Genomic DNA, 27021 nt, shown 5'->3' on the forward strand with positions numbered 1-27021 from the left:
TTGATAACAAATTAGTGACGAGATATATGTAAATTTGAATGCGTCAAATGTTCTCTCTTATTGGTTGGATCGCCAAACGATGACTCTAACCAATCCCAACTCGAGTTTTCCACTTCCATTCAGCACTATAATTGGCATCCTTTCGGTGCTCTCAGGACATTTCTTCTCGCTCTTCCTGTGGGCTTTTGCTCTCAGATAACACTCGCTATGTCCGGACGCGGGAAGCAGGGCGGCAAGGCGCGCGCCAAGGCCAAGACGCGCTCGTCGCGGGCGGGTCTGCAGTTCCCGGTGGGCCGCGTGCACCGCCTGCTCCGCAAGGGCAACTACTCGGAGCGGGTCGGGGCCGGCGCGCCCGTGTACCTGGCGGCCGTGCTCGAGTACCTGACGGCCGAGATCCTGGAGCTGGCGGGCAACGCGGCGCGCGACAACAAGAAGACGCGCATCATCCCGCGCCACCTGCAGCTGGCCATCCGCAACGACGAGGAGCTCAACAAGCTGCTGGGCCGCGTCACCATCGCGCAGGGCGGCGTGCTGCCCAACATCCAGGCCGTGCTGCTGCCCAAGAAGACCGAGAGCCACCACAAGGCCAAGGGAAAGTGAGATGTTAATAAAGCCAGTACTCCCTCCCGCAAACCAAAGGCTCTTTTAAGAGCCACCCACATTTTCTAAAAAGCGCTGAAATACCTACAAACCCTAGGTGACCTGTTAACCTACGCCTTAACTATTTGAAATCAGGGAAATCTTGTTACACCTCCACTGTTTTGAGTGTTACCTATTTTATGTAGCTCATGCTCCCCTAATGGCTACAAAGAGTTCATTTCTATTTAAAATGTTACTTCCATCCCCTATGCGGTAAAATTACAGATTCATGAAGTGAGTTGCATAAAACGTTTACAAAGCAACGAAGAGTCTCAAGGAAATTACAATTCTGTCAGGACCCAACTTAAGGGTGTAACCTATGTAAATGACAAACTATAATAATCAAGATCAAAATAATATCCACACGTTGAGACTTTTTTAGTATAAAAATGCACGGTTTACATACAAGTGTACGTAATTATAAATATAGTATATTCAAACTTGCTACCAGAAAGTCTAAAACGTAGAAAGAAAAGAGAGAACAAAGGAGAGATAACTGGCCAATCACATGTCACGGCGGGCTTTTTAAATTTTTGGCGCACGGCATTCTTACTGAAAATTATTTTATTTCTTGGTTTTTGTCTTTTAACAAAAATGCCATGAATGTAGTGCATGAAAATCGACTCTAAATGAAATCTCACTTTTATGAACTCAATTTCAAGTAAACTAGGAGTAAATATGAACAAGAAATAAACTTTGATTCTATATTCAAATTTAACGGCAACCCAATCATTTCTCGCGAAAGCAACCTGAGAACCAATTAGATCACAGCGCGGGACCTGCGAACCAGAATGATCTATAAATACGGTCAGGAACTGCGGCTGGCTACTCTCTGGCCGGATTCCTCCCCTGCGGACGTGTCATGGCTCGCACGAAGCAGACGGCGCGCAAGTCGACCGGCGGCAAGGCCCCGCGCAAGCAGCTGGCCACCAAGGCGGCCCGCAAGAGCGCGCCGGCCACGGGCGGCGTGAAGAAGCCGCACCGCTACCGGCCCGGCACGGTGGCCCTGCGCGAGATCCGGCGCTACCAGAAGTCCACCGAGCTGCTGATCCGCAAGCTGCCGTTCCAGCGGCTGGTGCGCGAGATCGCGCAGGACTTCAAGACCGACCTGCGCTTCCAGAGCTCGGCCGTCATGGCGCTGCAGGAGGCGTGCGAGGCCTACCTGGTGGGGCTCTTCGAGGACACCAACCTGTGCGCCATCCACGCCAAGCGCGTCACCATCATGCCCAAGGACATCCAGCTGGCGCGCCGCATCCGCGGCGAGAGGGCGTAATCCAAGGCTGCGGTCTCTGAACTTTGAAAAAGGCTCTTTTCAGAGCCACCTACTTTGTCAAAAAAAAGCTGTTGTACTGCTTTCCTTGGATCTCCTTTCGTGAAAGGAGTTTCTCTTCCAAGAACACTCGGGCCATGTTAGACGCATGCAGTAAATTTTGTGACCCTCTTGTCTGGCAAGGTCTCCGAATCCATCGCTTAATTTTAGAAAGGCTCCACGGCTCCCCTGCCAGGGTCCCTCAAACTAGTTTGGCTTGATTAGAAGGGCAGAGAATGTATTCTAGATAATTGGGTTAAGAGGAATAGCCACTTCTCTATTTACATGCAGCCTTCTGTCCTTTGAGTCTTAAAAGGACAACATTTACTATTTACACTGGAGTCAAACTCTAAGTCAATCAAATGAAGTGCATATGTTTTTAGTGGGTCTCCAATCCATTCAGTATGCTAGAAAGCAAGTAAACCTTGATTTTTTTTCACGTGGAGAATTTAGTCTTCATGATTGTTACCTTGTGTGCTATCAAAGTATAAAACTCAAAATTTGCCTACTCTCATACTGAGTTCTTCTAGTATATAAATAATAAATAAGAGATTATCAGGAAGATAAACCTAGTTCAAAGGCGTATAGGACATTTTCAAGACCATCAATAATTCAAAAAAGTGAAGGAAACCATATTCCTCTTCAACATAAAGCTTTGCGGTTCCAGGCAGTTAAACAACAATCACAGGAAAGTTCCCTCCACCCTTCCTGTTTTCTACCTTAAGGCAGGAAGGGGATAAAGGCTATTCTGGAGATCTCTAGAATCTTAGCTCAGAGAGACACCAGAGAAATCAGCAAACCTTCCTGTTTCCTCCCACATATTTACCTTTCCAGGGTCCTGAAAAGCCTAAAACTGCCTTCCTTTGTCCCATCACTTCTCTGTGTATCTATTGTTCTTTCTCAAGATGCTGCATAAACTGCAGTTCTAAGGCACCTCTTTGAATTCCCAGGGTTTCTCCCATGTATATATGAAATACACGTTAATAAGTGTCTGATTATTTTTCTCTTGCTAATCTGTGTTTTGAAACAGGGTTCCCAGCCAAGAACCAAAATGGATGAAGGGAAAATTTCCCTCCCCTGGAAAAGACTGAAATAAAACTAAAAGCGCAAATTTAGGTCAAAAAGGGTTATTGTCCTATGGCACAAATATAACTTCTAAATAATCTTTTCTACTGACATAATTTCCATCTCCAGTGACAAAACTCACTAAAATTATCAACATCCTACAGATTATCTAAATTCAGAGATTTTTTACAGATATTAGACCCTAAATAGTCAAACAGAAGCACATTATCTTAAAATAAGTTAAAAAACACTAGGACAGGCCTTTTAGACAGTGCTCTATATGACAATGGAAAGAAAAGCAGTCTATCACTTTACTTTAACCTGATATTTGAGTATTTCTTAGTAGGTTTCAGAGCTGTCCTAGTCTGGGTCTTCCTCTTGTCCTCAGTGACCCCATGACTGATGAAGAATCTGCTTTCCTCTCTGCACTTTCAACCTTCCTGCTCACCAGTGATGATTTGCCATGCTCTGGAGGGACTAGTGTTAAATTTCCCAGGCCCAAAGAAGTAGAAAGGACCAGCACCTCTATGACACCCTGTTTGTCTCCAGTCAAGTCAAAGTCACATGATATCACATACCTTTTCTCAAAAAGATGAAATTACAGTTCAGAATATAGAAGATGAACATGTGACAGAGTTTACTTAAACCATCACTGACTGAAAAAGATAAAATGTTTGATCAGTTCAAAGAATACTAAAGAAATTAAAGTACTTATAAACAATTTAACATGGAAATATTGGAGTAGGATTGTTGAATGAGGTTGAAACAAAATGAGTAATGTCCAAGAGGTCATAAATCCTTGGGGATAGAGTAGTTCCACCTAATAGAAATTACCTGCATCTCTAGGAAATAGTCCCCTGCTAAATTTGCTATATTCAGTCAACCCTCAGGGAGATGATCAAAGTCCACCATCCAACTATGGACTCAAGTGAAGCATTGTACAAAAATTTTTAAAAATAACAAAATAAAATGACATTAGGGAACAAAAGAGAGGCTTTTCAAAGAAAGCATTCCTCATCAAAGAAAGAGAAGTTGGATAGCCAGAAAAATGGTTGACCTTGGATTTCTTCAAGAGCAGGGTATCAGGAGATGGAAACTTGCTGAAATTCTATGCTAATATTGTTTTCTGAAAGTATAAAAGATACTTATAATTAATATTATAAAAGATGAGTCTTTCATCTTTTATAATATTAATTATCATGGCCCATCCTTTTTTCCTTACTTCCAAATCTCAGATAATGTGTCTAATAATGTGAATCCTTGCTGGAAAAAAATACAAACATAGAACCTGTGAAATAAATTTCTGTGAAACGTCATGATGTAATTTCTTGACATTCTTACTATACTCATAAATTAAATAGTAAACACTGTAACTGTTTCTAGACTCCAAAGTAATTGACCTGTTTCTCTTATCTGTCTCTCTTGGTCTTTACCACAATTCTAAATACTGTAACCATTTTCTAAGCGTTCCCTTCCATTAGATGCTTTTTGTACTTCCACAGTGATTAATTTGCTTCTTTTTTTAAAATACCAGAATATATATTCCCTTGTACACACTTAAGCTCTTTCAGACTATAATTAGTAGTTAGTAAACATTTTTGGATGTTCTCTCTATCAACAAAACATACTTTCAGAAAACAATATTAGCACAGAATTTCAGCAAGTCTCCATCTCCTGATACCCTGCTCTTGAAGAAATCCAAGGTCAACCATTTTTCTGGCTATCCAACTTTTCTCTCTTTGATGAGGAATGCTTTCTTTGAAAAGCCTCTCTTTTGTTCCCTAATGTCATTTTATTTTGTTATTTTTAAAAATTTTTGTACAATGCTTCATTTGAGTTTGGTGTCACTCCCTTTAACTGGGTTTCTTAGAAATAAATATAGATGGTCCCTGAATGAAGGGGCACCAATCCCTCTCACAGTAGAAAATCTGGGTATAACTGTTGACTCCCCAAAACTTAACTAATAGCCTGCAGTTGAGCAGAAGACATACTGATGACATAAACATTTGATAAAAGTATTTTATATATGATATGCATTACATACTGTATTCCTATAATAAAGTAAGCCTGAGACAAAAATATGTTATTAAGAAAATCATGAAGAGAAAACACATTTACCATGATCTATTGTGTTTACCAAAAACCAATTTACATGTACCTAGGCCCATGAAGTTCAAAGCCCTATTTTTCAAGGGTCGACATTACATTGAATGTCCGCCACTGCATTCCCAGTGCTCAAAAGTGGGTCCAGATTACTTAATCAGACAATGCAGTCCTAGAAGGAATTGTGTTTGCGGTGAGGTGGTGGTAAATCGGGAAAATATATAAATATAAATGTAACCATGCAAATTTAACACTGACCCCTAAACTCAAAGATTTACACTTAGAAAGATATAGAAGTAATGAAAAATAAAAAATAAAAACTGAACATAAATCCAGATTGCAAAATGCCAGACTGAGAGATTAAAGAATATCGGGAAGAAAGTCAGTCCCCGGGGCACAAAGACAGAATTTCCACAGGCAAAGCAGTTGGCAGGAAGTTCCACACTTGACCTAGGATTTACCGTTTGATGTTCAAACCACTTTTGTGATGTCGGGATGAACAGTTCCATTCTACAGAAGAACAAATTGAAGTGAAATGGAGAGAACACGTCACAGAACAAACCATGGACCCCAGGTGAAGGGTAGGGAGGGTTCAGAGCGCAGGGGACAGGCCTCCAAGGAAAAAGGAACCCCCACCCCGGACGAGAGTTCTTGCCTCCCTCCGCGAGACCATCTTGCCAACATCACTAATCTACCTTGACTTAAAAGACCAAAATAATTCAAGGGGAGGAGAGAGGCCAAAGCTTCGGCTACTTATAGATACTTAGAATTCAAAGTAATGTAAAATACGACAACGACTAGTCCACGGTGCGTAAGGATGTTTAGAGCTCAAAACTGAGAAACAGATTCTAGCTTGGCAGGTGCCATTATTTCAGTCCCTTGATAAACCAGAGAATTTTCCTTCCAGGCCTTACCCAAAGCTTGAGAGAATTCAGGGAAGGAACAGGGAGGGCCCCGCCCGGCGCACAGCCGGGCTCGCGGTAGTGGGCGGGGAAAACCCGCGGGCTCCCGCGCCCCACCCTTCCCCTCCCCCACCAAGCCCAGCCTCCGTCCTGGTTCTCAACAAGGTCCGCCACAGGGCTATAAGTAAATGCAAGTCTTGCTGCTCTTTGTTCTCTGACCTGGAGCGAAATGTCTGGTCGCGGCAAGGGCGGGAAGGGCCTGGGCAAGGGCGGCGCCAAGCGCCACCGCAAGGTGCTGCGCGACAACATCCAGGGCATCACCAAGCCCGCCATCCGGCGGCTGGCCCGGCGCGGCGGCGTCAAGCGCATCTCCGGCCTCATCTACGAGGAGACCCGCGGGGTGCTCAAGGTGTTCCTGGAGAACGTGATCCGCGACGCCGTCACCTACACGGAGCACGCCAAGCGCAAGACGGTCACGGCCATGGACGTGGTCTACGCGCTCAAGCGCCAGGGCCGCACCCTCTACGGCTTCGGGGGCTAAGACTTTGCCCGTGGATTTAGTTTCTGTGAAAATCCTAAAGGCCCTTTTCAGGGCCCCACACCCTTTCATTTGAAGGAGCTGGTGACATGAGTGTACTGACACTCGGCTTTATTCGCCTTTCTCCGCAGCAAGAATTAAAAGGTGTTACCTTGTTACTGAAACTCGGTGGTAATTGTTCAGATTTACTAAAGTTTCAATACTAGGCTTTGCCAACATGAGGTTTTCTAAAATTTTAACGAAGCCATACTAGTTTACTGGAAATTCCTTCTGTCTTTTACAATTTCCTAAGCATGATTTAGTGATGCAAATAAGCCTCACATTCTCATAGGTTAGACTTGGTAAAATCAACTTAACTATTTTCTGGGAGTAAAGCTTGATACTGAAGAAAACGTCTGTAATACTATATTAGCCTGTTCAATCAACTCCATTCTCTTGAAGTTTAGCCACATCAGCCCGTAGTTTTGCAACTCTAGGAAAGGGTTCCATGAGAAGCTCCGACTGAGCTCTACCAGTAAAGGCACATAGTGTTAGGCCTAGGTGGCAAACGGGTACTTTTCTCCCCCATAAAGTATTTATGTTTGGATTATGTAAACTGATTACCAATAAAGTATTTTTTTATGACTATTTATTTGACATAGGGAGAAAGAGCGCACGCGCACTAGTGGGGGAGTGACTGGCAGAGGGTGAGGGAGAACGAGACTCCCCGCTGAGCAGAGAACACTATGTGGGACTCCATCCCAGTACTGTGGGATAATGACCTGTACCAAAGGCAGTCGCTTAACCAACTGAGCCACCCAGGCGCCCCCAATAAAGTATTTTTAAGCCACAAAGATTTGGGGGTTATGCCTTTTCACACATATTCCCTATTCACACATATTCCCCTATTCCCAGCAATAGATAACAGATATTCTATAATAAAAGCAACAATGTTAATTCATCTCACAAATCCTCTGGTTTCTCAGCTTTAAATCAAAAAAGGGAGGAGCACAGGCTCCTAGCCCTATCCTGGGACTCAGCCACATGATATATTCTCACATGTACGTACTTGCAAAGGAAAGGCGGGACAAGCATCCTCTAAAATAATGACCAGGCAAATTATCTTCTGTGGTCTTGGCTTCAAGGGAAAGTCACTGGTAGTAGCCTATTTCAAAGCATTTTAGGATATTTGTAGCCTGTCTCCTTACCTCTTAGCACGGTTTTTCCTCTCTGCAGGCAAATTGAACCAGGATAATGTAGGGGCAGGGGAAAGGGGGGGAACCATTATTTAGTTAACTTTCTTTGGGTTCTTAGATGGCTGGTATTCTTCCTGCCATCATCCTATGATGATGGCTACTAGAGCGGTTCCCAGGGTTCCCTCCTGGTGTTCACCCTTCTGTGATCTAGCCTGAGTGTGGACATGACTTGTGATGGCAGAGATGATGAGATGGAATTTTCTGTAAATAATGAGGTTCTCTACCATGTTAAGTGTATTAGGTAACATGTCTTCCTCAATTGTTACATGCTGACTTTGATAGTCCAAGTATCCATGCTGGCAGGCCCAAATGACAAGAAATGGGCGGGGGCCCTCTTTAGGAATTAAAGGAGGCCTCCAACTAACAGCCTACAAGCCTTTCAGCCAACAGCCAACAAGAAAGAAAATGGAATAGTCACTCCTACTGATGAAGTCCCAGAACCTAAGTCAGGTTCGGTGGGGTGAGGAGGTTCGGAGCCGACGACTAAAGAAAGAATTCTTAAGACGTCATTGGTGCAAAATGGTGGTTTATGAAAGCACGGGGACAGGACCCGTGGGCAGGAAGAGCTGCTGCTGCCCCAGGTTGTTAGGAGTGGTTGGTTATATACACAGGAGTTGGGTAGGTGAGGACAAAGGGGTGTTCAGAAGGGCTATTGGGGCAAAGAATACTATCAGGATATTGAAGGCTTAGTTGCTATCAAGTAAAGACAATTGAGAGTCTCCTGGTGGAATGTTACATTCCTGCTATCAAGCATCCTTGTTAATGAGATTTAAGTTTAAAAGAAATTTAACTTTATTTACTTTTCCTTCTACCTCCACCTCCTTCGGTTTTTATGGAGGGGAGGGTGACATTAGGCTTGAGGAACTGAGTTCTGTGTCTTTGGAAATTGGGCTATTGATAAGGTAACTTCTTTGTTGTAATCTCAAGGGCATTTGCAAACCAAGGGAGACTCCTGTCTTGCAGGATTATGATCTCAGCAAGTTAACTATTTATCATTTTATGGCAGTCAGGGGTGCCTGAGGAATGCTACACCTATGGAGGGGAGCGGATGAAGGGGGGGTGCAAGGCGCCAGCTCTTGCTTTGTCCTCAGCCAGCCTCCTGCTCCCTCATCACTACAACCACAAAGAAAAGAATTCAGCCACCCAGTGAGTTTGGAAGATATTTTCCCACTCAAGCATCCAAGACACCTCTATCCTAGCTAATATCTCCATATATAGGACTCAGCTACACCATGCCCAGACCCACAGAAACTGTCACATACTACATGTGGGTTGTTTCAGGCTAGTAAATTCAAGGTCATCTGTTATGCAGTAATAGATAACTAAGCGAGTGAGCCAACATGCTTAGCCTCTTCCACAATCCATGTTCCATCTAAAATAACATATGAAGAACTGAAGAACTGAAACTGCAATCATTATTAATGGAAGAAACACATTTAAAAAAGGGAAAGGGGGAGGGGACCCTATAGTGGAAACATTCCCTTTCACGACTATATAAAGCTTCATACATATCCCCAACACTGAACCGGCACATACATCCATCAGGCCTTGCAGGCCTCACTGATATCAAGCCCATCAACCTTGGCATGGACTCAACAATACATCTAAGTCATTTTACTTTCAGCAGCAAGAAAACAAGCTGTCTATGTTGAAATAATTAACACATGAAACCCGTTGGTTTCCATCCATATCTTGTGTGAGCCCTACAAACGCAGATCTTTTCCTACTGTTTTTTTGTTTGTTTGCTTCGTTTTACTTTTGTTTTTTTGTTTTTGGTTTGGTTTCATTTGGTTTGGTCTAAATGAATACAGAAGTAAGTGAGGGGAATAAAAACAAAAAATGAAAGTAGATCAAAATTAGGGTTTCAAAAACCAACTCAACACGCTATACAATTGATTACATCAATAGCAAAGGCAAAGTGAATTTTAAAATTGTTATTGTAAATTTGAAGAAGTATTTTTGAAGCAGTCGATATTAGTAGTTAAAATTAAAATTATAGGATCCAGTAATTCTTAAGGCCTAGTTCAATATCTATTCTATGACGGCTAAGTGAGACATGGTGTCCTTTGAAAATAACTTCATTACATGACTAACGTTAATGAAATACATAAAATTATATTGTTATAATGCGGGCTTTGCATTTAAAGCAAATAACCCAAGGACATACATTTAACTGTAGGCAACTTTAAGCTCCAGACACCAACTACAAAATAATTTTAAAATTTAAACGAGTAGACGAAACAGAAGGACAAATTTAAAAAGTAATGAACGAAGCACAAAAACCAGACTGCCCTTTAGAGCCTTAGCCAAGTTCCTACGTAAACATTCCCCCAAATCCATGCATACTATCAAAGAATGCTGAGAATATTTTTTATTACTGCTCTCAATATGCAAAAAGTGAGTAGCTCTAAAAAGAGCTTTTATATAGCCAAATATAGGAAGACTTTCACTTGGCGCTAGTGTACTTGGTGAGGGCCTTGGTGCCCTAGGACACAGCGTGCTTGGCCAGCTCCCCGGGCAGCAGGAGGCCCACAGCACACCTTCTGCATCTCCCTGAACGTGATGGTCGAGCGCTTGCAGGCGTGACGCCTCGCCTGCGATGCGCTCGAAGAGATCATTGACGAACGAGTTCATGATGCCCATGGCCTTGGACGAGATGCCGGTGTCGGGGTGCACCTGCTTCAGCACCTTGTACACGTACACCGAGTAGCTCTCCTTGCGGCTGCGTTTGCGCTTCTTGCCATCCTTCTTCTGCGCCTTGGTCACCGCCTTCTCGGAGCCCTTCTTCGGGGGCGGGGTTGGATTTAGCAGTTTACAGCATGGTAACCCCGAAGCTAGAGAAATAGAAAAGAAAAAATGAAAAAAATTTAAAAAAGAAAAAAAAGGGGGGGATCGGGACTAAAAATTCCCGAATGTTTCTAGCAAATATATGCAAACGAAGGTTTGGTCATTGGACCAAAACTGGCCAGTAACTTACTAGTCTGTCAATTAGGAAAACCAAACCGGCTGTTTTTATTGGACGAATAAACAAACGCTTTAAAGGACTCCGATAGGTTGATTTACAATACCTCTGGATTACTATAAGTGCACACACACACACACACACACACACACCCCTCCCAAAAAAACCTTATTTTTAAATTTTGGAAAATAAGCGGAAATCTTCGAATTTGGAGGCAAAACCAGGGAAGGAAATGCTACTATCGAGCCCAGTCCAGTCGTCCTTTAGCTTCTTTGGCTTCGTCACAAATCGTCCAGGGCTCCTCGGGTCTCTTCCAGCGAGAATCCCGAGATGCAAGACAGTATTGTTAAGAAATACATCTGAAGACTCGATCGTCGCCGTCTTTTTCATCGTATCCCATTGGAAACCTTTTCCTCAGGACATCTCCCCCGCAATTACACCCGGGCTGACATTTTTAATTCCTCAAAAACCAAACAGCACAGCCCAATCACCGCCATGAGTCAGACCCGGTATTAAAGAGCCCGGGGCTCCGGGACACCGCAATATTCATACGTGAATCCTGAAATAATGAAATTCTTTATGAATTAACACCATGTCCTAGGAGACGATGCTACAATGAGCCAGATGTTTGCTGTAAGGATAACGAACTCAGGAGATACTTACAGGGGAATTGGCAAATAAGGAAATACCCCCCAGACGGTCACGGGGTACCCGCAGGAAATGGCGGACGTTTCTTAAGAGAAATTCTAAAGCCCTTTCTCTTTCGAACATAATCTATTTTATCTAGCTAAACAGAAGAAAATTTCAAAATTTTGCGTAACGGTGATTAACGAGTTCTGAAGCACCATCGATGAAACAAAGTAACTGGGAAAAGAATTTTGTTAAAGGGGGCTGGGAAGATGGCAGCGAGTTGACATCGGCCAATCGGAAACGAGCGCGGATCCGCTGAGCCAATGACGGGTCAGTCGTGCACTTCCGGAACCGGGCCTCCGTCTACTCCTGGGTCACCACGATCCAATCAGAGCGATTCTGCTCCTGTATAAAAGCAGGGCCGAGGGCTGACTCGGATTTTTTTATTTTATTTTATTTTTTTTTACAGCTCAAGTGAGGCAATGGCTCGCACGAAGCAGACGGCGCGCAAGTCGACCGGCGGCAAGGCCCCGCGCAAGCAGCTGGCCACCAAGGCGGCCCGCAAGAGCGCGCCGGCCACGGGCGGCGTGAAGAAGCCGCACCGCTACCGGCCCGGCACGGTGGCCCTGCGCGAGATCCGGCGCTACCAGAAGTCCACCGAGCTGCTGATCCGCAAGCTGCCGTTCCAGCGGCTGGTGCGCGAGATCGCGCAGGACTTCAAGACCGACCTGCGCTTCCAGAGCTCGGCCGTCATGGCGCTGCAGGAGGCGTGCGAGGCCTACCTGGTGGGGCTCTTCGAGGACACCAACCTGTGCGCCATCCACGCCAAGCGCGTCACCATCATGCCCAAGGACATCCAGCTGGCGCGCCGCATCCGCGGCGAGAGGGCGTAAATTTGACTTCCTGACTTTATGCCAACTTGGAAAACCCAAAGGCTGTTTTCAGAGCCAACCACCTATTCTAAGACAGATGCCGTGGCACTCAATTTATTCTTCCATAAAGACCCAGCACCAACTAGGCACAGTCCTGAAAGGCCTTTGAGGACCGTGGTATAATTAAATTCTCTCTAAAAACTACCGGTCTCCTGTGGGATTTCAAATACTAATTCCGCAGTTTTACTTTAAAAATCTGTTTTTCTTTATTTTAAACGCAGGCATAGTACATTCAGGATTAGGTTTTCAAGTTTATTAGCTTTATCCTAACCTTTAGATATATCTAATTTCATCTTTTCTATGGTGGATGTTTTCTTGGTTCTTGCATTCTATGTCCTCTTCGAAGTTAGCTTTTTCGGGCAGTTGCAAGGGTTGACCCCTTAGTGGCTTTTGGGAACTAGACAGCCTTCGACTAACAATTCAAGGTTTCCAGATATCTGTCCCAGAGGTTGCCTTGTTGAACACGCACGAACCCAAGGGGCCAGAATACTTGGTCTGCCCTTTGCCGAACATAATCTGGGGCCCAACTCCCTGGAGACCGCCAGGACCTTGAGGAGGGTGATCAAGGATATACTCCAATGCCTTTTATAGGGGGCCAACTCTTTGGTTATTAGCTGGGGGGTGGGGAGGGAGGTAGGTAAAGACCTCAGCTTTCCCTGCAGGCTTCTTGGCCTCCCTGTTCACTGGGGTCTCTAATACAGGCTAAGCAACCAAGGAGAGCAGCTTGAATGGGGCTCAGAAAGTACCACTGGGAGTGAAGAACACAGGATTCGGATCCCCGTTAGTGACACTTTATTGTTGTTGTTGTTGTTGTTAAGATTTAATTTCAGTAATGTATACACCCAGTTGTGGGCTGGCTGGAATTTACCATCCTGAGATGGAGATCAAGAGTCACATCCTTTGAGCCAGCCAGCTGCCCCTTAACTGATATTCTTAAAAGAGGCTCTTTCAGTTTTCCTAAACTCTCTATATTATGCTCTAGATTAAATCTCACGAGAGTACCTCATATTTGTCCCTAAAACATGACCATCCTTTAGAAGCTGGATAGTTTTCTTGCAGAAGATAATCTGTTCTCTATCCCTATAACAAAACAGTTTTCTGTAATTACTCATTCAACAGATAATCCTTTCCCATGGAAATAACAGGTTCCTCAGTTTTTAAACTGGTAGCCCAATAGAAAGGAAATTGGGAATCCTCTTCTGAAACCATTCGGGCAGTTATTTGGAAATGTAGAAGGATATTTGCTAATTGGGATAATCTATGCCATTTGGAAGGATTTCATCTATTTATATGCTTCAGGAAATTTAACTTTGGAGATGGGAGAAGTTATCCTTGACTATAGAATTAAGAAGCCTCTGTCAATTTTTTTATGGGCTTTTTCCCCTCAAAGGATCACAAAGGAAAGAGATTAGACAGGTCGTACATTTAACAGAGACAAAGCAGTAAATAAGGTACACAGACAAGTTAGCCATAGTGAGAAGTCCTGGAGGTTTTATAGAAGAAATATTTGTTCTTGGAACTCTGAATGACATTCAGACTTGGGAACGTGGGAATAGGGATTCTAGGTCTCTACGGAAAAGAGTGTAGCTCTCCATAACTGAAAGCACTGGAGTATTGCATACTTGTAATGTTGGATAAAGACATTCATGCTGGACTGTGGTTTCCCAAATCCTGTACTGTCTTTAAGATTCTAGCACAGTCAGTTTTTTAATGTGTATTTCTCTCTCACCAATATTGGTTGTTAAGACATGAGGACATAATGACCACAAAAAAACATTTTGTCATATCTTTAAATGCTATTTGGAAGGTATAAAACATCTGGAATGGTCCTTTGCCTAAAACAAATGCTCAGAATTTTTTATACTTAAATTGGACTTTAAAATAAAAAATTAGGGTGCCTGGGTGGCTCAGTCTGCTATGCAACTGCTTTCAGCTCAGGTCATGATCCTAGAGTCCTGGAGTCGAGCCCTGCTTCTGGCTCCCTGCTCCACAGGGAGCCTGCTTCTGCCTCTCCATCTGCCTCTCTGTTTGTCTCTCATCAATAAATTAACAAAATACTTTAAAATAACAAAAAAATTAAAATTATTGGAAAAAACGGGTGCCTATGTCGCTCAGTCCATTAAATGTCTGCCTTTGGCTGAGGTCATGTCATGATCCCAGGGTCGTGGAATCAAGTCCAACATCAGGCTCCTTGCTCAGCACAGAGTCTGCTTCTCCCTCTGCCCATGCCCCTCACCCCTACTCATGCTCTTTCTCTCTCAAATAAATAAAATCTTTAAAAAAAAATGGAGGAATAGGGGTTCCTGGGGGTCTCAGTGGGTTAAAGCCTCTGCCTTTGGTTCAGGTCATGATCCCAGGGTCCTGGGATCAAGCCCAGCATCAGGCTCTCTGCTCAGCAGGGAGCCTGCTTCCTCCTCTCTCTCTGCCTGCTTCTCTGCCTATTTGTGATCTCCGGCTGTCAAATAAATAAATTAATAAAAATCTTTTTTAAAAAAATGTAGAAATAGATTACTGTTTGGCACATTATTGATTACAGAAATTAAAGATTAATTAAGTTCATGTAATTTTAATATATAATTTTCCAAAGTAGAAATAAATTTAATTAGTGGGTCACAAATTGCCAGAAGTCAGGTATTAAAGCTCCAAAATATAAGGACAGTTCAATCACAATCTACTAATATTATCTATTTTATACAATTATTATTCTATTACTGCTTTACAGATAAGAAAACTGAAGAAGGTTTCAGATAAGGGGGAAAGCCAAAACCTCTTCTATTAGGCATTACTATATTAATTAACCCTAACCCTAACCCTAACATCCCTTATCCCTGAGGGCTTTATTCTTAGGAAAGCTGCCAGAGGAAGACTGACATCTTTATCTTAATTTTTTCATAACTGGTAAAGGAAATGGAATGATTTTGAAAATTTACAGGGTCCTATATGATTGTGAGGTTCTACTATACTATAATTATAACAGCCAGCTGCAAAAAGATATAACCAATGCACAATAAAAATATAACGTGACTATGGAAAATTTCTAGACTTTCTGTTCAGCATTCAAACACATTCATGTTTAAGACACATACACACATACACACACAATATATATTTTTTTTAATTTTAAAAGGTATACATTGAATAGTAGTACTTGTTATCAATTTTCTAAGTAAATGTTTATTTTATAGGAGAAGAAGCACAAATATGATTCAGGTCACATTTCATATGTACCTACTGGTACACAAAGTTGTAGATCCATTTCAGGCTAACATGGTTGCCTATGATGACTAAAAGTCAACACAATTCAGAAATTCCATTTCATTCTGCATTCCCAACCTAACACATCTGACCATGGGTAAATATTGATATTTGATATCAAGAGACTTTTTTACCATTAAAAACTATAAATATTTTTTGTTTTCTTTTTGTAGTAGCCCCAACACATGGGGCAACATACTTCAGGAAGTACGGGAAATAATGTATAAGTCAACAAAGGGGAATAAGGATGTAAAAGGGGCAGAGAGATTTAGTATTCTTGGCTTCCCACATAGAAAAACAGAAAACAAAATTACTCAATCTGCTTAATATCTGGGGATCTCACCTATTGGACAGAATTAAAAACTCAGTCCATTCTAATGAGATAATCACTTCACTTCTGTAAAAATGGCTAAAAATAAAAAGATAAGAAACAATAGGTAGAGGCAAGAATGTGCAGAAAACGGTGCACTGTCTCATGCACTCATGCACTGTTGGTCGGAATGGGAACTGCTACACCACAGTGCACCACTATCCAGCTTCTTCAAACATTAAAAAGAGAATGCAACCCAATAAGCACACTACTGAGTATCCAAAAACTATGAAAACATTAACTCAAAGGGATACGTGCACCCCTATGTTTACTGCAGCATCATTTACAATTGCCAAATTATGGAAATAGCTCAAGTGTCCATCATCAGCTGATGAATGGATAAAGAAGAAGTGGTATAGATATAAACACAATGGTGGGGCACCTGGGTGGCTCAGTGGGTTAGGCCTCTGCCTTTGGCTCAGGTCCTGATCTCAGGGTTCTGGGATCAAGCCCCGCATCTGGCTCTCTGCTCAGCAGGGATCCTGCTTCCCCTTCTCTCTGCCTGTTTGTGATCTCTCTCTTTCTGTCAAATAAATAAATAAAATTACACACATACACACGATGGGATATAACTTGGCCATAAAAAAGAATACAATCTTGCCGTTTGCAACAACCTGGACGGAGCTAGAGAGTGTAACACTAAGCGAAATAAGTCAGTCAAAGAAAGGCAAATACCATACGATCTCACTCATATGTGGCATTTAAGAAATGAAATAAAAGAGCAAAGGGGGAGTAGGAGATAAGGAGAAACCAAGAAACAGACTCTTAACTATAAAGAACAAACTGATAGTTACCAGAGGGGATTTGGTTAGGGGATGAGGATTAAAAAGTACACTTCTCATGATGGGAAAATAAAACAAAACAAACAAACAAACAAACCAAACCCCTCAGTCAATTAAAAACACACACTTAGAGAAGTGGGAAAATGAGACAAAGAAGAATAACATGCTAAGGTATAATTTAATGAGCGAAAAAAATAGGAGCATGTGAATGAATTTGCCATTAATAATAATGGCACCCCCCAGTTAAATATCATCAAAACACATATGAGAAGACTTTTTAACTAGGGGAATTTACTTATGGAGATGGAAGTTGAAACAGAATTGGAAAAACTCCCCCAGGTAGAGAGGAAAGAAGGAAATGGCAGGTGAACAATTTGTTTGGAAAAAAAAAAGAAAAGAGGGGCGCCTGGGTGGCTCGGTGGGTTAAGGCCTCTGCCTTCGGCTCGGTTTAAGATCTTGGGGTCCTGGGATCAAGCCCCACATCGGGCTCTCTGCTCCTCAGAGAGCCTGCTTCCTCCTCTCTCTCTGACTGTCTTTCTGCCTACTTGTGATCTGTCAAATAAATGAATGAAATCTAAAGAAAAAGAAAGAAAAGAAAACAAAGAAACAAATAAGGCATTGAAAGGTGAACGTGAGTTGTTATTAGTGTTAATTAATGCAAGCAGAATGTATTATGATGAGAAAAGACTACAAAGTTCTCACTTGAACCAAAGGCCATGGGAAACCAGGGACTCTATTCCTAAGACATGTTACAGAATGATCAGAATTGAGGAATTAGGGGCTGGAGCACTAGAACTAGGAAGCTGGTTAGGAAACAATATCATCCCAAGTATGAGAGAAGGAGCATGTAAGAAAAGAGAAAGTGTCGGTGGCCTTGACTCTTCAAACATCAACCTGATTTAGTGACTAACCAGGAATAATCATTGCCTCAACGCAGTGCCGTGAATTCACTGTGCCTCCTCTAGCTCTAAAGAGTCGGGTGATTACTAAGCAGAGAGCAGAAAGCGGTTCCTTGAGCCTGGTCCTAAAACTTACTTGTGCCACAGACCTACACCATGTGCATAAGTACCCTCCCGCCTTTAAGAAAATTTGAACATGCACTTCCCACATGCCATGCTAAGACAACCAGTGGATCGACTGATATGATTTGTTGATTGATTGATTGCGTAGTGCGGCTTAGAAAGAACTACTCACACAGGCTCCTGTCTGAGGTTTTGCCATCCTCAAGCATCAATCTATTGGTTTTTCTAAACCTGGGGTTTTGCCACTGTGGTTGGTGGGACCAACTTTGTGCAACAAACAAACATCAGAAACCCAAGCATGAGTATTTCAAGAGACCCTCATAGGGAGACCATCCAGGGATGTGACTAAATGGTGACTGGGAATGAGTTTCCTGCTCCCTCATCTTCCTGGTACAGAACACAGATGACTTCTTGACTCATGATTTGACTGTAACAAAAGTTTGGGGAGATGGAAAATAAATAAATTTCACATTCCCTCAATTTATCCAGATCTCATTTTCAAACAAGCCACTGTCATAAAGGTTTTTTGGACTCTTAATGGAAAGAAGAAATTAGAGTCTGCAAGTTCAATTGAGCAAAACAAACTCCTACTTCGAAGAGCTAGACAGATACTCATAGGCTATAGCACCTATTGTGGGAAAGTTTAAGTAGTCAATTTCAATAAGTTATTAACCAATAAGCATGGGAGAAGGATGCTGTAAACAAAGAAATTAAGTGAAAAGGTATTTAAACTATGAGGAATCTCTGTGCCCACTGGAGATATGCTCACCAGTCTATGACTTCTTTCCTACTATATTTGGATAGTCTGGGGAAACCTATAGTCACCTTCTCAATACGTAAAGCATACAGGGTAAGAAAGCAACATTAAAACTGTTATCCACGTGTATTTCATTAAAGTATGTGCATATAATAATGTTTCATTAAGAGCACATATAACTAGAAGAAGCAGGTAGAATAATGAACGTCAATGTCGAGAGTTCAGAATAAATGTAAACTTTATTTCAACATATCTGCAATACTTAAGTGATGAGAAAGCATCTGTGCTTGCCACTTGCATGTAGCACGGCTGCACATTCCCAGTCCCCGGAGGTTTTTCAAAACCTCTGAAAAAGCCACATGCACTTGCAAAATCCATTGTGATTAGCAGCCTACACACACAATTGAAGGAAATGCTAAACAACATTTATACTTTATGAAAATAAAAACAAAATGTTTCCCCATCCAGGTTTGCAGACCCATAATGATCTAAAGGACTCAAATTTTTGCCAAAATTTTCCAGTAAAATTAAGGGGGCTTCCCTGAAATAAGAAATAAAAATAAAAAGACCTCAGTCCTGGGAACAAAACATCCGGATGAACCCATCTAGGACTCATTTATTTGGCCCGGACCACCTCAACTCCTGGAACTTTCTAGCCAAACACGGAGCCAAAAGAGAACTCTTTCTTTTATCGTTTCTCTTTTCCTATTCCTTGCATATTCGGCAGAAATATTCCACAGCAAACCACGGCCCCCTGGAACCTCTCAACAATCTAGGAGATCTGGCAAGGAGGATGAATTATAAGCCATCAGAGGTGACGGTTACCTTGTTTTCTATTCCTTAGAATCAGGGTTGGAAATAATTAGGCAGCGTTAGCGATGAATACCGTGAAGAGCGCCCCAAAGGAGGACTCCAGGTGATCACGGAAAAGAATTCAAGATTCTCCAATGCTTCACAATATACACAACTTCTAATATCTCAACCTCTAATTGGTGAAGTATTTTCTTTCTCTAGAGCACACGTAAGCCAAGAGTACCTTTGATTGGCTAACTCTCAACAGCCGCTGCAAACCAATGGGAAAGGAAATCTTACCGAACAGCCAGACTTCAGAAACCCCTTCCCCAGACTACCTCGAGGATTACACTTTCTTCTCTAAAATGTCCGGACGCGGGAAGCAGGGCGGCAAGGCGCGCGCCAAGGCCAAGACGCGCTCGTCGCGGGCGGGTCTGCAGTTCCCGGTGGGCCGCGTGCACCGCCTGCTCCGCAAGGGCAACTACTCGGAGCGGGTCGGGGCCGGCGCGCCCGTGTACCTGGCGGCCGTGCTCGAGTACCTGACGGCCGAGATCCTGGAGCTGGCGGGCAACGCGGCGCGCGACAACAAGAAGACGCGCATCATCCCGCGCCACCTGCAGCTGGCCATCCGCAACGACGAGGAGCTCAACAAGCTGCTGGGCCGCGTCACCATCGCGCAGGGCGGCGTGCTGCCCAACATCCAGGCCGTGCTGCTGCCCAAGAAGACCGAGAGCCACCACAAGGCCAAGGGAAAGTGAAGGCTTTCAACAGTTATTTCTTCCCAAAGGCTCTTTTCAGAGCCACCAAATTGCTCCTAGGAGAACTGTGACCCGAAATGGCTAAAATCCAGCTATTTCCGGCCAAGCTGCCCGGTGCGCGCTAAAAAAAAGACCCGTCGCTTTCAGTGAAAGCCAATCAGACTCCGGCGGTAAAAATTTAAAAAACCTCGGGGGACTGCGAACGTGCAAACGTGCTACATGCCGAGAGAACAGGACAGGTGAATTTGCAAAGTAAACTTACTTACTAGTTAGTTACTAAGCTCTTTTGCCTGATAAAAGTGGGTGGCTCTGAAAAGAGCCTTTGAGATTTCCAAAGCAGGACATCCCGCTACGATTTTTTACTTCTTCTTAGGCGCCGCCTTCTTTCCCTTTGTAGCCTTGGGCTTGGCGGTTTTAGGCTTGGCTGTCTTGGGCTTCGGGGCTTTGGCCTTGGCTGGGCTCTTGGCCGCCTTCTTGGGCTTGGCAGCCTTGGCCTTCTTCGGACTCTTGGCCACTTTCTTGGCGACAGCCGCCGCCGCGGGCTTCTTCGCCTTCTTGGGGGTCTTCTTGGCGCTCTTCTTGGGGGCGCTGGCCCCCGCGGCCTTCTTGGGCTTCTTGGCCGCCCCGGCCGCCTTCTTGGGCTTGGCCGCGCCCGCCTTCTTGGCCTTGGGCTTGGCCTCGCCGGAGGCCGCCTTCTTGTTGAGCTTGAAGGAGCCCGAGGCGCCGGTGCCCTTGGTCTGCACCAGGGTGCCCTTGCTCACCAGGCTCTTGAGGCCCAGCTTGATGCGGCTGTTGTTCTTCTCCACGTCGTAGCCGGCGGCCGCCAGCGCCTTCTTGAGCGCCGCCAGGGACACGCCGCTGCGCTCCTTGGACGCGGCGACGGCCTTGGTGATGAGCTCGGACACCGGGGGCCCGGACGCCTTGCGCTTGGCGGCAGCAACACCCGTTTTCTTCGCCTTTTTCTTGACAGGTGTTTTCTCTGCAGGTGCGGGAGCAGCAGGAGCGGCAGGCGCGGTCTCCGACATTTTTCTGCTTTGCCAACAAAGACAAAAAGTACGCTCAAACTGTCAGAACGGCGTGGCCGGGAGCCCGGCGGCCGCGGCTTTATATAGAGAGCGGCTGAGTGGTGATTGGTCGCCTGCGCCGTGCGCCGCGCTGCTCAGAAGGGCTCCTCGGCTCTGCAGTGTGGCTGTGTTTCTTTCCCCTCGAAAAAGAAGAAAAATGTAAGAAATCCGGGCATGAAATAATTAGAGATTTGGGGGAAATGGATCCAAGAGTCTTCGGGCTTCATTCCTGCCTTATTTGCTATACGTAGTTTCAAAACCAGTACCCTGAAACTTTGCCGATTCCCCCAACTCTCTTTAAGACCTCGGTCACATTGAGACAACTTTCAGATTTTCCTTAAAAATACTATTTCTCTCTCTTTCCTTTGCACGACTGTCTCTCAGGACATTGTTCTGCACATTCTTTTCTTTGTAGGTTTATATAAATAAGCTCATTTTTACTCAACTATACAAGGGAAGACGCTTTTTTCGCAAGAGCAATAGCACAGCTCTGCTCTAGTTGTTTGCACGAAGCCTTGGGGATTGGCCCTGGGATAGAAAATTCTACGGATAAGATGGATAACTATTTTTTTAATAGATTCATTTTTAAGTATTACAGTGACCTGTGTGTAGACTGTGTTCGATCCCCGTGTTTAGGAAATTTAAACTTTTGGGGAAGGGGGAGGAGGAGCAAGGAAGTTCCATTCCTTTTTCACATAAAAAGTTCTAAATGGCAACTTTCCTAAAATAGTGGTAGAATAAATTTGTCAGACCTGGAACTGGCACTAGTGATCAACCACCAAATCTACAAGGAGGGAAAGTGAATTATGAAGCCTTAGAATGGTACTTCTACCTCATTTTACTAGTTAGGAGCTGAAAAACACAAACTCATGTATTTAAAACCCATCTCCTTAAAACTGGAAATTACTTAGTGACACCCTGTCCATAAGATATGTTCCCCCCAATACTTAGCATAGAATTTTGTATATATATCCTGTATTTAAAATTATATTTCAAGTACAGATTTTATTTGGCTCTTTTCCAACATTGCCAGTAGGGACACAAGATTAGAAAGAAAAATTTATTCTTCTCATTTATATCACTGTTTCTGAATTCTCATAATGTTCCCTGGGCTTTTTACTAACAGAATATGAACTAGGCTGTCACAACCTCAATTTTTTGGCTAAATGTTTCCACCTAAGAAATAGAACAAACATTTCTCAGCCAACGTGACCCACTTTACTGCATTCCTGTTGGTTTGCAACACAACAGACCTAATGAAATTAGGTAAGTGTTGAATAATGAAGCACAAATTTAATGCTATCTTCTAAATAAATTGAACTCTATGCTTGTTAAGACAAATAAACAAGAACAGTGTTTTGGTGTTAGCTCTCTTCTAACAAATACCCCTATTTCCAAAAATTTTGGTGTACTGGCTTACATTCCATGATGACTTAAGAATTTTTTCAAATAAATCCAAGATAGGATCATCAATTTTGAAAATGTCATCTCTCAATGCTTAACTAATTCCACAAAAGTCCTTTGGCCTGGTTGTAAATAGTCATTTATTGATGGGCATGGACTGAAACGAGGCCTCTGGGACTCGAGTTCATGTTAAAAGCCAAATATGCATTTGTGTATAGACAGAACACATACAGGATTGGCTCTGTGGCACAGAATTCTCCCTAAGCAGGCGTTTCATGTGTGTCTACGAAGGGCTGTTTGTCTTCCTTGGTGGCATCAGTGTCAACAGCAGTGGTCCCAGACATTGCAAAAGCCCTATCCCTTTTCAGAGCAGAGGCTAGTATTAACCAGACCTAAAGATAGAGTTAAAACTCAGATTTCTGAAACTTTACAGTTTTGGTCATCATTGTAGTCAAAACATCAGTTTTTGAAAAGTCCCCAATTGAACAATTCCCCAATTGAAAACGATTGGAGAATTGTTCCCCAAGTTAAGGTAGGTGACACCTCCCACAGCAGATGCCACTGTTCCATTCTTGTACAGCTCTTACTGGTTTCTAGGGCTATGGAGGTTTCAATAAGTGAGAAGAACTTGGTGCTATTTCCTTCACTGTAGGTGATTTCTGCCCTTCCTGGAGGGCAATAATTGAGACTTGATTCCACCTGAAAAGTTCTTCCCCACATGTTTGTAGAAGGATGGGGTTTAGCTACGTATACTCAAGGCTATGGCCTGAGACCCAGGTATTTATCCTAAGTGTAACATAAACAAGATTGTGGAAAGCTGGCTTGTCCTAAGGGACTGTGAACTTGATAGGCTCCACCTATTACTTTGGTTAGCACAAAAAAGTAGTGTTCCTTACTTGTGAAGCCTCAGTCTGTATATATCTTAAGATAATTGATTTTGCATTGGACTGAAACTTCTACCATTTATTTTATAGATGTAGAAATAACAGAAAAACCACAGTTGGATGAGTGATGGATAGTTCATTCAGGAACTTACGTTCTCCCAATTTTGCTGTCTACCTCCCTCTCATCCCAGTAAACCACTGTGAGAGATCTGGGTAGCACAGGCCAGTCGGTGGCGGCTGTACTTACATGTACCAAAATTCAGTAATTTCAAAAGCTTAAGGACAAAAGTGACTGTAAATAAATATCAAATGTATACCAAAAAGAGTGAAGACAACTTAAGGGCTCTACAGCAGAGAGAGCACTGTGTTAGAATCACACGTGTTTGGGAGGGTCATGAGAAAACGCATCTATTTTAATTTCCTCCTATCAGATGGTCTCATCTGAGACCCACTTGAAACTCCAAGGAGAACTAGATCTCATTTTATTTTCTGTGAAGGACAATACTGACACAAACTTCCAAATTCTACTTTGTAGATCCTATATGATCATCTTTGTAAATCTGATATTTGTACATTGATCTTTGCATGTACTAGACCCTAAGTTGTAGAATGAATGAATGAATTGGTGACTCTTCTTTGGTGCATGGGAGATCACTGCATCTTCAGTCTGCACGTAACTGTAACTAAGCTAAATTTCAAACAGTATCTGACTAAGGAAAATTCATAATCTCCTGACTGCCTATACTATAAGTACCAGCAGAGAAGGATTTTTTTTAATTACCTTTTATACTAGACAGAAGGGAGGCACTTAATATGAATGTACGGAATGAGAAAATACTGGCATTTGCATATAATAATAAGCATATCTATGTACAGAACATTAATTCTGTGACTCTTTGCACTTGGACAGTATTTCAGCTTATTAGCATCTATATTATAAATGCTATTGATCTGCAAACTTTTACACAGCATGATACATCATCAATGTTTTGCTGACATAGATCAGTGGTAGGTGACAAGATCATAAGACCAGAATCAGAAGACCCCAGCTCTACCCCAACAATACCACTTATTAAAACAAGATTGGGTCTCTGAGCCTCGAATTCTTCATCTCTACAATGCAAATGGTGCTTTAAATTTTGGGAGCAAAGTGTGGAAATTCAATTAACATTTCCTCCCCTTCCTAGAGTTTCCTTTTTATCAGGAATGCTGAAAACCACCAAAGTATATATGTTCTGCCAAAGGGGAATATTCCCTGATCTGCCCAATTTAAGTAAGTGTTATTAAAATTGTAAGCATTAATACTTGCTTTTTTTTTTTTTTTTTTTTTTTTTTTACCTTAACTCTGCTATCCCTCGCTTTTATGGACAACCGTAACGTCACTGCCTCCTTTTTTAATATACATGATTTAAAAAGAGGTGAAGAGATTTATACAATATCATTGATCTTAGAAACCCCACAGGCACAGGACAAGTCGCAGAAACCAGCGATTCCAGCCTCTGCAAGGACAGCGGAGTCAGATGCGGTCCCCATTCCCCGCCCCTCCCCTCGCTTAGCCCGGGCCCCGCCCAGGAAAGTGGGAGGAGGCGAAGGGGAGGGCTCGTTCCCGCCTCCAGCGTTTCAGTTTCCTAAAAGGTCCGCGGGAGTGGTATATAAAGTGCTGCAGGGAGCGCGTCGGTACTGCAGACTGACAGTCACTTGCAGCTTATCATGTCTGGTCGCGGCAAAGGCGGGAAGGGCCTGGGCAAGGGCGGCGCCAAGCGCCACCGCAAGGTGCTGCGCGACAACATCCAGGGCATCACCAAGCCCGCCATCCGGCGGCTGGCCCGGCGCGGCGGCGTCAAGCGCATCTCCGGCCTCATCTACGAGGAGACCCGCGGGGTGCTCAAGGTGTTCCTGGAGAACGTGATCCGCGACGCCGTCACCTACACGGAGCACGCCAAGCGCAAGACGGTCACGGCCATGGACGTGGTCTACGCGCTCAAGCGCCAGGGCCGCACTCTCTACGGCTTCGGGGGCTAAGCTTGGCTGCAGCTCCCGGGGCAGCAGCCTCGCCGCCTTCCCCAACAAAGGTCCTTCTCAGGACCAACCACTTGGTCACAGGAAGAGCTGTTCCGGGAAGACTTGTATCACTCGCTACTTCTCCGGTGTTTCTTATTTTGGACTCTAAACACGTGTCTTGTCCTTGGGTTTGTGGAGGCAGCTCCACAGCCATTGGCAGTTGGTGCCCAGAGATGGCCACGTTCAGCGAAACCCAGGCAGGAGAGGTGTGGCTTCTAGCCGCCAGGCCTGCCTGCCTCCCTCCTCAACTCTGTTCTGGCCTTTCCACCTAGGACCTCCTCCCTCCCTTCTCCCCGCCAGGCTGGCAGAAGAGGTGGTCTTCAAGCCCTGCTCATTTTGTAACTTTCAGAATCTGCCCTCCCTACTTGGAGACGGGTTTGGGCCACTGGATGCTGGAGAAAACGAGCCCTTCAGACCTCCCATCAATTACTACGTCCTTACGGTGTTAAACCTCCAAGTAATCTGGAGTATCCACATCTCAGTCATCCTTCATGATTATATGACTTTTGCACCATTAACTAAAAATACCCTTTCCAGTGACCTAATCGCCAAATCCAAAATAACACTAAACATCTCTGCTCTGACCGACCCTGTGCATCCCTCCTCCCTTTGCATTCTCTTCACAGGGTTGTGAGGTGCCTCTCTTCCTGACCCAGATTCTCCATGATTCTTACTTTGCTTTGGGGGCCCAATTCCTCCCAATGAACAAACTTGTGCCCTCTTCCCATCAGTCTGAAGATCCTCCCTGAGTCATCTCTTCCAGACTCTTCCATATGTGGTGGGACATCCAGGCACTGAGGAAGGAGCTGTGTATCAACTGAAAGGTGTCCCAAGAGGCCATCCCAACCTACTGCTCTTTGTTCAACGTAGTGTATAAGCTCTTAGGCCTAACCACTTTTGGGGGCTTCATTTTCCTGTGAAGACCCCCACGAGCACATAGAAGTATTCAGTACCACGTGTAAGCTTTTCTCTTGTTAAACTGTTTTATGTCAGCTTCATTCTCAGGCTCAGCCAGACACCCGGAAAGGGTAGAGCGACATTCTTCCTCTTGCACATGGCCTCCCAGCCTGAGCCTCTCTACTCTTCTGTGACCACAGGTTCCTGCCAGATCTTCGCCTGTACCCCCCACTCCCAGCCCCCGCCCCCCACCATCCCTCCACCTGCTGCAGAGACTTCAGTGATGTGCACATTTCATTACCCCATCTAGGCAAAACCACAAAAAATAAAAAGCCTTCACTGGTTCTCCTAACACCTGCAGAAGGGAAGAAAGGCTCTTATGGAAAAGCAAATGACTTTGGAAAGATAAATGGGCCCCAAAAGGATAGATGGCAGATATTAATGTTTATGGCAAAGTCTGTCGAGGTGTGGTACCGACCTCTCATTTCTGGCAAGAGACAAGTGTCGCTCCCTAGGACAGGATGTATAACAACATCCCTTATTTTTCAGAGGATCTGCTTTTTTCTTTTTCTTTTTTTTTTTAAGATTTTCATTTATTTATTTATTTGACAGACAGATTACAAATAGGCAGAGAGAGGGGAGGAAACAGGCTCCCTGCTG

The 27021-nt window shown here is 43.8% G+C and overlaps 5 protein-coding genes across 5 annotated transcripts; 4 read left to right on the forward strand and 1 right to left on the reverse strand.

The window, feature by feature from the left end:
* The first annotated feature begins 151 nt into the window (after window positions 1-151).
* LOC123392647 (histone H2A type 1-B) lies at window positions 152-659 on the forward strand. The gene has a single exon (XM_045082264.1). The coding sequence runs from the start codon at window positions 208-210 to the stop codon at window positions 598-600; it is 393 nt and encodes a 130-aa protein (XP_044938199.1). The 5' UTR covers window positions 152-207; the 3' UTR covers window positions 601-659.
* LOC123392649 (histone H2A type 1-B) lies at window positions 174-20070 on the forward strand. The gene is made up of 2 exons (XM_045082266.1): window positions 174-207; window positions 19659-20070. Exon 2 carries the CDS (start codon window positions 19659-19661, stop codon window positions 20049-20051), a length of 393 nt encoding a protein of 130 aa, XP_044938201.1. The 5' UTR covers window positions 174-207; the 3' UTR covers window positions 20052-20070.
* LOC123386924 (histone H3.1) lies at window positions 1460-1964 on the forward strand. The gene has a single exon (XM_045082258.1). The coding sequence runs from the start codon at window positions 1502-1504 to the stop codon at window positions 1910-1912; it is 411 nt and encodes a 136-aa protein (XP_044938193.1). The 5' UTR covers window positions 1460-1501; the 3' UTR covers window positions 1913-1964.
* LOC101679570 lies at window positions 6221-25495 on the forward strand. Its single transcript, XM_045082302.1, has 5 exons — window positions 6221-6530; window positions 7198-7220; window positions 8373-8389; window positions 11859-12194; window positions 25098-25495. The coding sequence occupies exons 1-5, from the start codon at window positions 6248-6250 to the stop codon at window positions 25423-25425; spliced, it is 987 nt and encodes a 328-aa protein (XP_044938237.1). The 5' UTR covers window positions 6221-6247; the 3' UTR covers window positions 25426-25495.
* Window positions 19676-21138, reverse strand: LOC123392643 (histone H1.3). Its single transcript, XM_045082251.1, has one exon. The coding sequence runs from the start codon at window positions 21074-21076 to the stop codon at window positions 20411-20413; it is 666 nt and encodes a 221-aa protein (XP_044938186.1). The 5' UTR covers window positions 21077-21138; the 3' UTR covers window positions 19676-20410.
* Window positions 25496-27021: the final 1526 nt, after the last annotated feature.

This window comes from Mustela putorius, unplaced genomic scaffold, assembly GCF_011764305.1.
Source record: "Mustela putorius furo isolate JIRA1106 unplaced genomic scaffold, ASM1176430v1.1 tig00000594_pilon_pilon_pilon, whole genome shotgun sequence".
Taxonomy (NCBI): Eukaryota; Metazoa; Chordata; class Mammalia; order Carnivora; family Mustelidae; genus Mustela; species Mustela putorius.